Source organism: Enoplosus armatus, chromosome 1, assembly GCF_043641665.1.
Source record: "Enoplosus armatus isolate fEnoArm2 chromosome 1, fEnoArm2.hap1, whole genome shotgun sequence".
In the NCBI taxonomy this organism is placed as follows: Eukaryota; Metazoa; Chordata; class Actinopteri; order Centrarchiformes; family Enoplosidae; genus Enoplosus; species Enoplosus armatus.
Genome location: NC_092180.1, coordinates 14,306,485 through 14,323,223, shown reverse-complemented (window position 1 = coordinate 14,323,223; position 16,739 = coordinate 14,306,485). Strand labels below are relative to the sequence as shown.

Below are 16,739 nucleotides of genomic sequence, written 5' to 3'. Positions count from 1 at the left end.
GACTCTTCTTACCAAAGAAGGTATCAAAACTGCCCCTTTAGCCACTCATTATCATTATTTGCTTGAATTTTAGAACAACCTGAAATGGTTCCTCACTGTTTTGATTAAGAGGACATTAAAAGATACAGCTCATGACTGACTGCTCGAAAGAAGCACCTGTGTGGTCCGTGCTCCATGCAACAGGTGCCATAGAGCAGTGATGTGTTTATTTTCTCAGGATAGTATCTCATTTAACAAAATAGCATTGTAATTCCACTAGTATTAGTTTAAGTTTTGATTATTTTTGGGTCCTACTGGAGTGCTGATGTAAACAGATCAAATCATAAATTTGTGCATAAGGTTTAGGCCACATTTATATATAATTTTATACAAAAGATTCTATAAATAAATAGTCACAAACTTAATTTGAAGTGATGACAACGACTTTGACACTATAATGCTGAGCAGTCTTTTGTTTTCTGCACTAGAATGCAGTTTTAACTTTTGTAGTCGTTTGTGTTTACAAGTGTTTGTGTGCACAGATGTGGAGACATGTTAAGCAGTTTCAAAAGGGAAAAAAAGTCTTTCTCTATCTTTGTTTGTCAGGTTTCCATCTCTTTGACAAGATGTTTTCATGACTCAGATTATATTATTGTATTTGTTACTGTCAACAGTTGAAAGCTTTGGTAGTTGTCAGTTTTTACATTGTTTTTGGACAGTAATCCATATCGTAGATGCATGAACAGGACATGTTGTCATGTTGGAAAAAAAGGCTTTACCTGACTGAAAATACAAATGTACGTGCAACGAGGCATGTTTTCTATTTGTAGTAAGGGCCTGTGAAATTCCTCATGGGAACGTGAACACATTACGTGTCCCACATTTTAATTGAAATTATAATACACACTATTATTTTTGTTATGAAAATTCCAGGCTAGAAAAAGATCTGTGATCTGTAATTGAATCTGGACACAAAGTCATTAATTGTGTAATTAGATGTGATGTGTGGCAGGGGTAGAATCACATCAAAACATCAGTGTTCTCCCCGGTCAAAGCACGCTTTAAAAAGAGGACGCTCCTGCAGGCTTCCAGACTGTGTGTGCCCTGAGGTAAACCCTGGTCTAGAAAGGGAATTTTAGAGTATGCGCTGCTGCTCAGCAGTTTGAGCAGGGCCCACTGAGGCCAGCGGAGAGTGCCACCAAAAAGAAAAAGCTGGCTCAAAGCCACTGACGTCATCTAAGTAAATCTGCTTCAGTACTGCAGCCATAAAATGACTGCCAGCTACCAAATGCACTTTGGCCCTGTCAACTACCTTAGTAAGTGCAACACAGTTTTTTCTCTCCTTGTGCATACTTATGGAAGACAGGCTGTGTTTAAGTCTACTCCCATTTTGCCCAAGTAGTAGCAGACTTTGCCTGTTCACTCAAAAGGAACAAGTCATGTTTGAGCATTTCTAGTTTTACATGAAACACCAAATGATTGAGCTTCTTTGACCCTTTGAAGTCATACCACTTTAATATTACAGCCTTATAATGTTTACCATATGGCAATCTCAGTCATGTGCGCTGGAAAAAAAGGCATTTAAACGGCATAATGTCTTAACCACTCATTATTGACGTGTAGTGCCTCAGAAGTTATTTAGACGTTGGGACATGTGCTTTTTCTTCTTCTTATTTGAATAAAAAGACAAAAGAAATGAGCTGCCTCATGATCACACACACATGAAAAGCAATATGCACTCCATGAATCATTAGATGAGTCAGTTTCTGAAACCACTATAAACATTTTGAGTTCTTAACCACAATGAAAGCAGGAAATCTCAGCTTCAACAACTTCCTTTCTCAGTGCTGGCCATAGTAGTGGTAGTAGTGTTCAGCTTCCCACTAGTGAAAGGAAACCCATGGAACAAAGGCACACAGTCACTTAATTTACTGAAACTGTGTATAATTTGTGGCTTGTATTCAAATGTGGGTTATTCAGTCTCTCTGGCACCGTATTCCCCAGTCGTTGCTTGTAATAAATTCCCACAAGACCTTTCATCAATGGTCGCTGTATTGTTATCATGGCTGACACAGATCAGGCCGGCTCTCTCTGCCCTGAAGGTGCCCTGGATTCAGCGGAGGCACAGATAGACTGGAGGGTAAGCTCCCAACATTAATATGCAGGCTGTGCCCAGTAAATTAGTTTGGAATCCGAGCCGGGACACAGCAATGGGAGAGCTGTATTGTCCAAACTGTTTTCTTTTCTCTGTTTAGTCTCTTTAATAGATCCAAATAGTAGACGTTTTCAACAAGGAGTCTTGTTGGTTTATAAATACATCATCAACACGGGTTAGCTGTGCTGTCAACAAACAGTAGCCTAAATCTCATCATTATCCTATTTTTTTTAGAGCGTATGTAGTTTTTATCAAGTTAACCAGCATGAAAAGACCAAGACCAAAACCAAACGTGCCGTTAGTCGGTCTCTCATAGTCTAACTATGTAAATCTTCTAACCACATTTTATTTTTGAAAAGGCAAAATTATTTTCTAAAGCAGCTGGAAATTGTAGTTTTTAGCAAACGTTGGAGTAAGTAGAGCATTTGTTGGGGACTATTTTCAGTTGCGGATTAATACACATTTGGTGCTCTTGTGAGTATTTACGGCAGCACGATGGTATGTGCGAGATTGACTCAATATAACAGCGCCCCTGGGGTTGGGCGATAGGATGGTATATATATCGAGCGATGGTGTCCACTGGTAGAGATTTGGCAGTACGGTTTCCACCTTGGGAGCTATCCCTTAGTGTCTCCGCTGTGTATTTGGTGCAGGCTATGTAGCAAATCAGGGCTAGATTCTCGCGTAATCTTGCGAATCCAGTTGTCTCGCAAAGGTAACATGATTTGGGCAGCAGGACTGTTTACCACGTTGTGACGTGACAGTGACAGTTGGTGGCGGTAATGCACCTCTAAGCTGGTTTGCCAACCGTCACAGAAGAAGAGAGTGACAACAAAACATGAAGCAGGAGAGTGAAATTGTAAATACAGAGCATGAAGTACGGTATGTTTTTTAAAAACGCCCATGTTCATAGTAATAAAGTATATTCTCAATGCACCCACAGTACGATCAATTCATTGTTGGTTTTAGGCTTTTCATGGGATTTGTATTGCCAAACATTCTTTAAACACTGTTAATGGTATGTTAATGTTACAGTTTCAAGCTTTCAGATCTTCAGATGAGTTTTGTTTACTTTTCAACCAGGTCTTGGTTACTGATGGACAAATGTTCAAGAAAACATGTATTAAATTGATAGTTCAGTGTTGGCTAAACTGAAGACCCACACCTGCTTAGTGTCTCTCAAAAACATCAGCCTTGGATCCTTATTTCTCATTACCCAACGAATGCTCAAAAAATTTCAATTACAGTAGGCTATACAAGTCAAGATAACTTTACTGTTTGTGTTTGGGTCCTAAGTGCACTGATCTCTAAATTGATTTTTTTTTCTGGATGAACTAGAAGAAATCATGAAAATAGAAAAGTCATTGTTACATTTTTTTTGTTACTGTTGAAGGATCGTTGTATCCTCTCGTGTGTCCTGCTTCTACGTGGAGAGCCTGCGTCTTCATACCGCTGTTGAACCAGATGTTAAACAAGATATTTTTAATTTAGCTTTAGTTTGGGTTATGATTTTGTGATCATGCCGATATCCTAGGGTAGTGAAGTTTTCGATTATTTCTTACATAGCTGGCTTTCACTGCTTAACAGCTTACATAAAAAAGTATTTTGAAGCTGTACATGGCTGAAAAGGTGAAAAAGCAAACAATCCCTAATTAAACAGTTTTAACACATAAATGTTATGCAGATATTTCTTTATTTTGTTCTTCTTTTATATTATTAATAACATCTCCCTTTGTTATTCTCTAAATACTCACATTGTTAAAAAAGTTAAAATAGTGTCTTTAGGAAGATTTATGATGTTTATTATGTGCTGTGACTGTCTACACTACATGTCAGATTTTTGTCCAGTGTGCCCTTTAGGTAAATGCTCAACTTCCCAAAGCTAGGCAATATGTTGGCATAGCATCAAATGAACAATAAATGCCTTTACTTGTTGGGTATCATATCTACATTACTAATGATGTCAATGTCAAAATATTTGTGTGTAAGTATATTCTCAATGTACCTACAGTCATCCCCAAAAGAAAGTCACATTATACAGAATTGGTAAATATTAAAAGAAAATCATGTTTGATTTTGTCAATTTCACCTGGTGCGCAACACCTCTTGGCAGCTGTTTTCATGCAGGAGCTGCTAAGAGAAAAAAGAAAGGAGAGGAGAAGATAGACGCAGAGAGACAGGAAAGAAATAAGTATATAAAGGGATAAATGATGGCTAGAGAAGAAGAAAAGAGACAAAAGTCAGTGTGAACTGGCAGAGCCGAATGCAAATGGTGGCCTTCATGCTCATCACTGTGATTTGTTTTTTCATGCCCATCCGCACGCGTCCTGAATGAGCCAGCGGCCAGCCCTCGGCCTGCTCTGCTCTCATAACTGTCAGGAGATCCTTTATCTGACGGACCTTTATTTACAGCTTTAATTTCCTGAGCTTTATGTGTTCCGCTCACACTCCACACCACTGTGACATGGGCGTACGCTGTCTGGAATGCACTGCAAATTTTTGATAGGCAAATGTCTTCTGAGCTTTCATTACATTTCATGTTTGAATGGTAAATTGTATTTTCTTTATACGTATTTTGGTATTCCTGGCAGGACAGGGATGTACCCTCAGAGGGAGAAATGTTTGTCTCTTAGATTTACAGTCAATTTTCCCTCTGTTGTTCAGAGTCGGAGACCTTTAGCTATGCCTCTTTTCTGGGCTGCCGACATATCTGATGTTGTCCAGGTCATGTTGTTGCTACCTGTTTCTCAGTCTGAGGCAGGCAGGTAGGGAGGGCTGCTTTGACAGAACCTGTAAATCAATCCCATTCTCTGGCAAACAAAGATTGATCCCACAGTGGCCTGATGGTTGCTGGGCGGTGGGATCCAGGCCTCAGATTTGAGTGGGATGATATCAGACAGATTCACGGCACCTAAGCCTGCCGGTTCAAAGAGGCATGAAATAAACACGAGGCCATTGCCAATAACAGAGGCAGCATAAGTAAGCTTTCTAGCCTCTCCAGTGGACCTTCGGAAATTGGTATTGAAAACCTTGTTTATTCATTCATCTGTACGCCAAACGTGGATATATTCATGAAACCTAAAGGAAAATCCAATACAGAATCAATACTTTTGTCCTGACATTCTTATGTACTTTAGTGACATACTGTAGTCGAATGTTGTCGACATGACTGTTGTAATTAAAATGTTCTGTGCCATTCACCCCATTTTCTTTTCTTAAATGAAATTGCAGTAGGTTAAGTGTGTGTTCCAAACATTTTTTTTAATCAAAGGCTGGGACTCGTATTCATTGATTTTGTTTTATTTAAAACACTGGCTGCAGGCCTGAACTTTACCTTGAGTGGTAAAGCTTTCTAAATAAATTAAATTCAAAGAGTATTTCCATAGAGTTTTGGTTAATTGTATTTTGCCTGTTCTCTGTAACTGAATCTCAAGGTCCTCAAAGACATGCCGTCAAAGACTTCATTCCATAAACATGCTTTTCCCGAGGTAATTAATTTGTTTTAATGACAGAAACTAAATGGAATTTCAGTATCTGTCATTGTAAATGTTCATAGTTGGTTGTGCGTTGCTCAAAATGGAATACTTTTGGCATTGCTGTTATAATTATGCAAAGGCCAGGATATGTCTTTACAACACACTGAAAATGTTGAGTTTTGAAATCACATGGTAATTATAATTTTACACACTGTGGCCTTAACTACTGTGGGCCATTATGGGGTGCACAAAAGTCATTCACAGAATCATTATTGCACCCTCTGAGATAACGGCACAAAAGAACTCCACATGGAAAATTACATTTGAGACCTCTCATCTGCTATTTCATTACCTTGCTCTGTCTGATGGGTGAAATGGGTTCTCTTAATTTAAGGAGCTGGATTCCAGCTTTGTGAGTGGTTTATGTAATCTCACGGTAAGTGTAATTTCCCATAATGCCATGTCACAGCTACTACTCTGCTTAGCTACCACATTCACTTATTGCATTGCAGGCCATCTCCACCCCACATCTCACAAATAAGACCATTTCTATGGTGTACACCCTGCAAAGACAGAACTATGCAATTATCTGAAAGCCACAAGTGTTTCTATGGGTGACATTCATACCTTCTTTTGACAGACATAATTAGTCCATAGATTCTACGGCACTAAGAGACCTTCTTCGTTGACAACTCTGCGAGGTTATTCCTGTGTTGCTCATGCCAAAAGCATCCAGTTGATGCCACTGGATGCAGAGAATCTAATTTATTGAGGGTGGGGATGACTTTTGTCCCTTGTCAGTGTTCGTATGAGGACAAGTCAAACAGCCCCGTCTTCATTTGACATGAGAAGATATAAATAACAGGTTTATCAGTGGAATAGATCAATACATAGGTTGATTTTCTGTTTACTGACACTGGTATGTAAAAGAAAAAGTCTGCACTCACTGTTTAATGTGCACACATGAATAACCCTATCCCACATCCTTTTCCTCTTTCAATGCAAACACTCATTTCCTCCTTCATTATTCCACCACATCCCACATTATATTGGTAATAATTTGACGTTTTATAAACAACATTCTAGTTTTGACAGTGAAGCTCGAGTTGAATGAATCGAAAAGGGTGGGATAGAAATTCCACAGATCATCCAAACAGTAATATATCTTAGACCCGCATACACAAAATAAGAACTGGTTCTGCAGTACAAAACACAGTGGGTCAATTGTTAATTCATAATGAAGGAATAGCATTAATCATCATGTAATGTTAACACATGTAGCTTTACATAACAGTTTGTAGGAACCCATAAAGCTCTCATCATGTTGCTAATCATTTATAATTATATATTTGTTATCAAGTAATGCTTAAATTATTTATGGATGCTAAATTGTTGCATTAGTCTGCACCCATGTTTTATTCATGTTCACATAAATGATTAGTTTGCACATTCTCCAAACATCTGTTATTTGCAGCCACCAAGCTAAAGTTCAGATTTCAGCATATCCAACACTTGAATTAGTTGCAAACATGTTTAAGTGTTTAAGAAAGGATCAGGATGAAGATACAGTAGAAGTGCAAGATGGTGACAGACAATTTGTCCACCATATTTTAATTCAAGACAGAAAGAATTACTCAGATGACAAAGACGCAGACGTAAAAAAAGCTTTTGACATATTTTTAGGCTATGTGCTGCTTGAATAAAAAAAGAAAGAACCATTTTGTGAATGTAGTGTTACAGAAAACCTCTTAAAATCACACGAAATCTATCAAGGTGGAAATGTGCATGAAGCCAGGAGGTCTGAATGACCTTAAGGGATGAGTAGATGCAAGATTATGTGCGACACACAGCTGGGTAGTTCCAAAATATAAAAGTGAGCATTTGAGAGCGTCTGTGTGGCTTGTAGGTATAACTTTTACTCCTTCACTTGTGAGTGAAACTTCAAATTTAGGGATTGTTGTCCTGCCTTGCATTGATACCCTATCAGGAGCTCCTTGTCCCCACCATGTCAGAAATTATTATCATTATTATTATTATTATTATTATTATTATTATTACACATTTGAAAGTGATACGATGCTCCACAAATCTATCAGTTGTTGCTTTAAAGAGAGTGGGATGGAAGTTGAAAGTCAGTTTATGCAGTGTTATTTGTATTGGTTGACTTGTTCACAATTTCCCTCAGATAATGATCAGAATCAGAAGACACAGTTGATCTCATATTAGAGAAAAGCCCTCTGGAGAAATATTGTTTACGGGATCATTTTTGCAGGGGTGAAGCATTAATGTTTATCTGTTGCAGAGTGATTTGAGACATGCTCAGTGGTCTAGCAACTTCTAGATGCTCTTTAACACAACTGCATGTTTATGGTGGGACACATTGATATAGCAAAATATCAGGTTATGCTCTTGCTGGAGCAAAAAGCACAGTGTTTCCATCAGAATTTAGGGGAAAGTATAAAGTAGCATGAAATGAAAGTACTCAAGTAAAGGCCAGTCACCTCAAATCAGGATTAGGCTCACCAATAATGTCTACAGACAGGAGGTTTTCCTAACCACCATACTCTATGTTTATCTTTGTTGACATATCGCACAAAATCTACATCTCTGTTAGTACCTTTTTTAACCCTTAGAGGCGTGACTTTCCTTCCTGTAAAGATGAGATCACTTAATCCTACTTACATATCCTTACATCTTTTCAGGTGTCTGTGATTAAATTAACTTGATTCTCTCTGAAACAGATTTTGGTTTTGGCAAGATCACATTGAGGTGGTGCATAGTCGTTAGAGCATTTTGTTTAATAGGCATCATATTGCATTGCGTTATTTATTACAGATGTAGTTCTTACATGAGTGAATAGGATAGTTGGTGGAATTGAGGTTTAATAATTCATAGCATGTTACTGTAACGGTGTTCATTTCCTGGTGTGACGTTGGAGGAAAGCACCTGCAGAGGAGGGAAACGTCAGTGTGTAAGAGTCAATCTGCTGTGATGGACAAAGTTATTAAAGACCGCTCAACTTTAACATGTCCTAACAAAACCCAGAACCAGTGCTCATAGAAAAAAATAGTATTTTTCGTAAGAGGTTTAGATGGACTTACAAAAAATGTTGCTGAAATATTTGTTTTTCTTGTTTTAAAGGTGTGGAATGAGTGCTTTTAAAATGCTTTAAAGAATGTTTTAGTAAACTAGACATTATAAAGCTTTATTGAAACATACTCGCAGCAACTTGTAATATCTTTACAAAGTCGTGGCATTTTTAACAGTAATTAACCTCATACAAATACCACTGTAATTCAATGTTTGGACTTGATGAGGAGAGAAACAAATATTTTCTTTCAACCCCATCTTGCTATGAAAATGGAAGCTGGAAGTCATTACGAGCACAGTTCATCATTTGGTTGGGATGAGAGGAACACATCTAGAAAGAGTCCCAGCCTTTTAGTGGTTGAAATGGGATTTTTTTCCCCCTCCCTCATCAGTTTGTGAGTTATTTCTGCAGTGTCAGCAGTCAGCACACAAAAACGGAATTCAGTAAAAGCTCCCTCTGCTCTCGGAGTTTTTTTTTCCCCCAACAGCTTGCTCCCATCCCCCCTTTCCCCCTCACGAACTGACATGCTGGAAGAAACATATGCTACTATTCCCACTTCCTGACAGCTTGTGCTGCTTGAATAGGATCTTGCTCAGGGAGGAAGCAGTTGTCTGGAAAGAGGGGAGAGATTAAGAAAAGAGAGAAACCTCAATGAATTGTTGGTAAAGGAAGTAAAACATAAAAACATTTTTGATTGGGAATTAAGGGTAGAGACAGTAACAGTTTGACAGTTGACACAAACTCTGAGATTTATGTTTGAAAGTCCAATCTGTGTCTGCGTTTGGTCTTGAGCTAGACCAGTGGTTCTCAAACTGTGGGGTGGGCCCCCCTGGTTGGCATAGAGCCACTGCAGGGGGGGTGTGGAGGACCAAAAATATATCATGAATCATTTATTTTATTTCAGTCGAATTTAACTTGGCCCCTTTTTTATTTGTTGCTCCCCCAGTATTGTTAATGATTGATAAAAATTCAATCCGTTTACGTGTGGTGTGGAAGCATGAACTTTTTTCCTCTTCTGAAGGGGGGCGTGCCAGAAAAAGTTTGAGAACCACTGAGCTAGACTATAGATTAAAAAAATCCCTAACATACAGTAGACATGCTGCTGAATGTTAGAGTGACTTTGATTGCATGTAAGCATAATGAAGGACAGTATCACTTAAATTTACACCGGAAGTGTGGTGAGCTCACCTGACACGTTATCCTCCATCAGCGTGTACATTGGATCCGTTCAGCCACAGTACTGTCGTGCACTGAAAAACGTTTGACAAAGCTCACAACCCAATATACAATGATGTACTTATTGTGTTTAGGTGAAAAAATTGATGTGAAGCCTGAAATAACACTTCAGGTCGCACAGTGTGAGTGACGCAGGAGCAGCTACAATATAGACAGCTGCTGATACAAGTTGCTGTCACCACATAATGATGCAGTCCTCAGGTTATTAGCTGCATATTAACCCAGGAGCATGTTGGTCAATAGCTGCTCGTGCGATGAGACTTTCTCCAGCTGTGTGAGCAGCTTGGTAAGATGCACAAAGGTTACTGGTTACTGGTTAGTGCTGTAGTCTGTAAACTGTAGTTTTCTTGTGATGCCTGCAGATCTACAGCTTTTTTCTTTCTAAAAACACTCCCGTGGTTTCTCTTTGTGGTTTGAGTGTCTGCTTTCTATATGCCGTCATGGTGTGACGACTGTGGCTGCCTGGTGACATGAGCTCTACAGATGAGTGGTCACAATGCTTTTTTCTACGTTCGTTTATGTGGCATAGTGGTGAATTGAACTTGGATGTTTTCTTGAAGAAGTGTCTTGTTTCAAAAACACAGAGTTACATACTTTTACACCTGGAAGCTGCCAACTACAACCACAGTCTGGAACTAAGGGCCGTTGCCCAAGGGCACCTCAGCAGTGGTGGTAATGAGAGGGAGTGGCAAATGCTGCGCTCTCATTTCCCCACCCAGATTTATCCCTCCAGGATTCAAATTAGTAACTTTAGTGTGACAATTCTGATGGAGTACTTGTTACAACTTGTAAGAAAATATATAAAGCTAAAAGCAACTGGACAGGTGCTGAATGAGGGTAGAAAAATAAATTTAGAAATACAAAAATTGAGCCAGCATAGGCTATATACAAATTTTACATAAAAGTCCAGTGTTTTGTGGACTCACCTCATCTTTCAGGCATAGGGTACATTTCCCATCATAATCTGAAGCATTTATCTGATCTATAAACAAGTTTTGAATCTAACCATTTACTCTGTCCTGTCATTTAATAAGAAGGATGTTCCACATGAGACAAAATATTCAATTGTTTAAACCCGTAACATCCATTTTAAATCAAGTCAACAACATTCTTGGTGGTGGCCAAGCTTGTTTGGCTGCTCCTGCTCCATATTGTGCTCTCAACTAACACTGTGTACTGTGTTGTTTTTTTGGAAGCAGATATCTGTTGTTCTGTTGTGGAGGATGACCGTTTGATTGTGTTTGTTTATTTGGGAATTCCAGGTCTCTCCCTAGTCTGCTCCAGGCTTCTGCTTGGAGAGCCCGACCGCCACGATTGATCCCAGCAGCTGGAGCGGCAGCGAGAGCCCTGCCGAGGACATGGAGAGGATGAGCGACTCGGCAGACAAGCCCATAGACAATGATGCCGAGGGGGTGTGGAGCCCTGATATTGAACAGAGCTTCCAGGAGGCCCTGGCCATCTATCCTCCTTGTGGACGCAGGAAGATCATCCTCTCTGATGAGGGAAAGATGTATGGTGAGTACAGATGTGTGTAAGTGTGAGTGCGAGTTTTAACCCAAGCGTTATCTGTGCAGTTGCATGTTTTTCTAGTAAGTGAGAACTGAAAGAGCTTAAAGGAATAGTCTGACATTTTGAGGAATAAGCTTATTTACTTTCTTGGTACTGACGATATTGATACCATTCTCATGTCTGTCTAGTTTAGCGTAAAGACTGGAAACAGGGGGAAACACCTAGCCTGGCTCTGTCCAAAACAAAATCCACCTAGCTCGCTAATTAACCTTTTATATCTCGTTTGTAAAAAAAAAAAAAAGTATAAAAAACGAAAAGTTGTGGTTTTACAAGTGTGGGACTATTTCTTGGCCTCTCGGAAGTAACTGGCCTGGCCAAGAAATAGATGGCTTAGGTATTTACATGGACATACATTCACTGCTGGCTGTAGTTTCTTAATGTTTACATGTAATATTTAAATGTGGCAAAAAAATTAATATGCTTATTGTCCAATATGGCGAACTATTCCTTTTAAAATGAAAAAAGAAAAAAGCATCAATATATGGCTCTGCCGAGTAATGTAATATAAGACTGTCCGTCTCAGTGATGTGCTCTGTGATGGTGACCATACAGCCACTACTCTGGTTCACAGAAGTGCAAGTTTATAAGTAAAGCAGCATGAACTATTAGTCAGTAGCAGATGGTGCTGCGGCTGCCACCAGCTGTGCCCCCTCTCCTCCCTCCATTTCCCCCATTCCTGGCTGGGTGATGTCATGGAAAGAGGGAATATTTTCTCTCTGTGGTGCTGGACCGTCTCACAGCCTGTCAGTGTCAAGTGAAAGCAGAAAGCCCCTCAGAGCATTCGCTTGCAGCTGTCATGTGACCCCTCCGGCCAAACAAAATGTAAATTCTAGGAGTTGCAGTGAAACCCCTCAGCTGCCACTACAAAGATGTGGGCTCAGACAACAGGACCCTCCCCACTGTCTCTTCTTCCTATTCCCTTGTCCCCACACAGAGCGAGGCTGCCAGAGAAGCTGTCCCTCTGCTGTGGATTAAAGTATGACAATTCGTTTTTTCTAGAGTTATAAATGACCAGTGCCTCGCTGTTACTCTGCGGACATCCTCGTTACGATGCTAATGTTCAGCTTTCTGGTCGACTGTTTTAAAATTTTAAATATTCTGTTACATATATTCTTTTTGACAAGTTATGGAGCAAGTGGAAATTGATCATACGTATTGATTTGCATTTATAAATACCAAATCGGAAGACCTTAAATGTAGGTTGTGGGTGCTTCTCTTTTAAAATCAGACAATCAAATTTGATAAACAGGTAAGAATTATTGTAACTGGGATTTAACACAAACTGAGACAACCCACTGAAATCTACATCATTGTCGTTCAAGTTTTCTTTTTCTGGACTCTAAAAAGATTGTTGCTTAAGAAAGATTCAAAACCCCAATAACAAACCCAAAGAAAGGTTTTGTTTTCGTGGTGTTGAATTTACCTTAAATTCTGTTGAAAAGACAACTGTAGTGTTGAATAGAGTTTCTTCCTGCCAGATGTTCTCTGTATCTGGTTACACACTGTCCCACCAGTAGCTGAATCATCGGGCTGTCTTTCCTACCATTACTGAGTCAGAACTGTTTGACACAATAGTAAAATGATCTTCCAGTGTGCTGAAAAGATGCAGTCGGTAAACCTAATGCATTGTTCCATGTTGAAAAATTATGACCATACTGCTGACTGCCAGTGTTCACCTGTTGTCTGTGGAGCTGTAGAAAGACAACGGAGTTACATTTTATGTTGTTTCTTTATTTTTTAGATTAAAGGTAGAATTATGGATGCAGTCCAGAGTTTGTTGGGACTTTGTAATAGAAGACAGATTGGTATCAGTCTCATGTATGGGTGCTTTTTCTGGGGACTGGGCTCGTTCAGCCCTGCAACTGTTGCTGCATCCCAGTGCCAATCCCATCATGCCACAAACTGTGACAATCCCCCAACGCTAGGAAGGCATTAAAGGTGCCATGGGTTCTTCTCGAAGAAAAAAAGCAACCACATTTTATTTTGAATAGATTTAGTCCATTTATTGTTAGAGCAGAATATACAATTAGGAACTTTAGGAAATTAGGATCAGGAACAATACAATGGATTTTAGATGCCTTATTACATGTACACACAGTCACACATGTAAATAGCCGGGCACTGTCATTTTAGTACTAGAAATGGCGACATTTAGAGGCATTGGGACAAACTAGCAGGACAGTGCTGATGCCTACAAGCCAACTGTTTAGTGGCCATATCCCATAAATAAGAGACAGTAAGGCCTTAGCTGTAGGGAGTGGCCAGTTTGATTACCTCAACCTAAGAAAAAAAACTCAGTGTGTCTTTTGAATCTTTTGAGGAATGCTTGGAATGTGACTCAATTCCTTTATTCCTTTGAAATATTTACAGTTTTTGTGAGCCAATCTTACGAAATGCTTGCTGATGATGCCTCAGTTGTCCATCTCCTTATTCCTCTTTGTGTCAAAAGAAGCAAAACATTTTCACGCCCGCTATCTGCAGGTCAATATAATGTGATGGTTCATGTTCTGTTCAATACAAATGGTTTTGTTTTTCCTATTTAACTCTAAAGTACCTCCCTGTAATGACAAAAAATGTAACGTCTTCCCCACTTTCACTGCAGCATGTGATTGATCAAATGTATGAAAATATTGTAAAAGTAAAAGTCAGTGTTTAATTGTAATATTTATTTTGTTGTGTGAAGTATTTATGATGTAGGGGAAAACTGTTTTTTAATACTCTGTCTCAGATTTAAGCATTTTGCTTCATCTGAGCCACCTTGTCTGACAGGTGAACCAATACAAATCTCACACCTATCCTGTTCACTATGGGGTGCAGGAGTATGAGATGTATTGTTGTAAGAAATGGGGAAAAAAAACAGCATAAAATGTATAAAGGCAGCTTTACTATTTGGAGTACTCAACTGGAGAAATACTTAATGAAATCCAAACCCTGGCTGCATGCTCCCTATAAAAACGAAGATGCTCTCTTTGCCATGTGAATGTGTATTCTGTGTAGGTTGCCTCAGGTTTCCATTTGTACAGTGCACCTCTTTGGAATATTATCAGAGATGATAAGTAACCAATGAAGTGGTCCTCATGCTGCTACGAGGGATGATCTGTCTAAAACATCCAGTGATTTGTCTTTCTAAGAGTGGAAGGGTTCTGCTAACCATGGTGAGGCTGATATGGCACTGTAATCCTGGTCCATAGGGTTTATAACAGCCACTGAGAGACACCAAACACAACCTCTCATGGCATCTGAGATGAAAGTTTGCTACAAGGAGACAGGTATTTTGTAGTTGAGAGACACTGGGGATGGCATAGTGTTCCATACACAGAGCTCATCACAAGAGGAGCCGCCCTGAGTGCCCTTAAGCCCTTTGTTATCCTGGGGTAGAGTGCAGTTAATTAGCAACAGTCTCTATAGCAACTGTGTTGCGGTACAAAACAATTTCTAATTTCTGCTTCTTAGCTTATTGTGGTGTTTACCTGAAGTGTTTCAGATGTGCTGAGACCAGTGTTGGTTGGCACTGTGCCCATTCTCTGAGGCAATGGAAGACACCACATCTGCACAGACTGCATCACCCGGCACCCCAGAGTTTACTTAGCAGAATATTTTAAAAAGTAAAGGGAAATAGAGGGCACTGGCCCCTAGCCAAAGGCCTAAGACTCTGCACTTGCATAATTCACCTGCTGTGCTAGGCTGCATTCATTTATCCCAGAAATAGAGTTGATAAATGAAACAACACGCTTCGCTCAAATTGTATGTTTATTCATTGAGTTATGTATTTGCACTTGGCCCACAAGCTAAATATCATTGGTGAATTTTTCTCAGTTACTCTTGAAAAAAAGCGAAGAACTGATTTTTATTCCATCTATGCACAAATAAATATGTAAATACATGCTCTACTTGTAGGATATACCACACCCACATACTGTTTTTCTTGTTTTTGCTGCTGAAGAGGCGAGGTCGCCACTTGTATTTGAAATTCTTTTCAAACACTTATGACGGAGACATATTCACCTTTCATACTTTTTATGCCTGCATCATTACATCTTGTATAAATCTGGTTCTGATAAACAGTAGCAGCAATCATACCATTGCACATTTTTATCCTAAAAATAAGAAATGCTGTCGCCAAAAAAGTAATATCCCTATATGTTGTAATATTCACCTTGTAGGTGGACTGCTGGACACTATGCCTCTGTCCACACATGTCTTTTGATGTAAAGCTTTTCCCATTACCACTCTGCTGTTTGCTCTGCCATCTCGTCAGTGATCCAGCCCAGACCCCTCCTGTGGGAACTAAGTGGCACTTGGTTTGCAGAGATGCCAAGTATGAGTTAGATATAATGAGCAGACCTGGCTTGCCCCCGATGGCCCAGCACTGTGCTCCTCTGGGGCTCGTCTCACCGGGCCGAGCATGCTCTGAGACAGAGCGAACGGACCTGATCCTCCCTGCTGGGCGGATAATGAGGAATTCTGGGATCAGCTCAGGCTCCCCGAGTCACCTACATTCACTCAGAATGGAGTGTGAGGAACGTCATTGCAAGAGAGGCATCACACACCTCCAGAATAATCCCTCATTTGTCCCCCTGCCATTGTCAGTGCAAGACTACCGTGTTTTCACACATGGTTGTGAAAAAAGTCCAATTATTTTATGTCTTCCTCAAAAGGAGTAACTGTCGAATGTGTAAATAGTATTGATGCAGGTATGATGAGGGAAGGAAGAAGTCATTTTGAATTAGGATTCAGGATTTTAGGGTTGGATTGTGACAAACTGGTTATTTATTCATCATGGGTCGCTATGGAGATGCCTTATACTTCTTTCAACCTGACACATGCGGTTGCTGAAAGGGTCAACAAGCACAAATCAACCTGGTTTTGTGACTCTTCTCAGGCACTGCTCTACTCAACAGGTGTTTCTATTGCGGATAGGAACTTTGGCTGATTTTATTGATGTTTATACAGTATTTATGTAACTGACCACCTGGCTAAACTAAAAATGAAAAGCAAGAGACCGAGAGCATGTGAGAGCTGGAAACTAAACAGAAACTGAAATCTTTATTTTTTCTGATTTTGTGTCATGTAAATCTATGTAATTCTGCCATTTAGCCGTGATGTGTATGTGATTAACCTCATATGAATGAAAGTGTTTCCGTTTGTCGTCCTGTCTCTCCAGTGGTGTGAATCACTATTTAATTTGGACTGATGCATTATTCAGGGCTCAAAGGCACACACAACAGCTGAC

General features: G+C 39.7%; 1 protein-coding gene across 1 annotated transcript in view; it reads left to right on the top strand.

The window, feature by feature from the left end:
• The window catches only part of tead1b (TEA domain family member 1b), a 44,862-nt gene that overhangs the window by 3,102 nt on the left and 25,021 nt on the right, over positions 1 to 16,739 (top strand). The window contains exons 3-4 of the mRNA XM_070912074.1: positions 11,200 to 11,452; positions 14,204 to 14,212. Coding sequence (XP_070768175.1) covers positions 11,296 to 11,452; positions 14,204 to 14,212 — 166 coding nt within the window. The 5' untranslated portion in view covers positions 11,200 to 11,295. The remainder of the gene's footprint in view (positions 1 to 11,199; positions 11,453 to 14,203; positions 14,213 to 16,739) is intronic.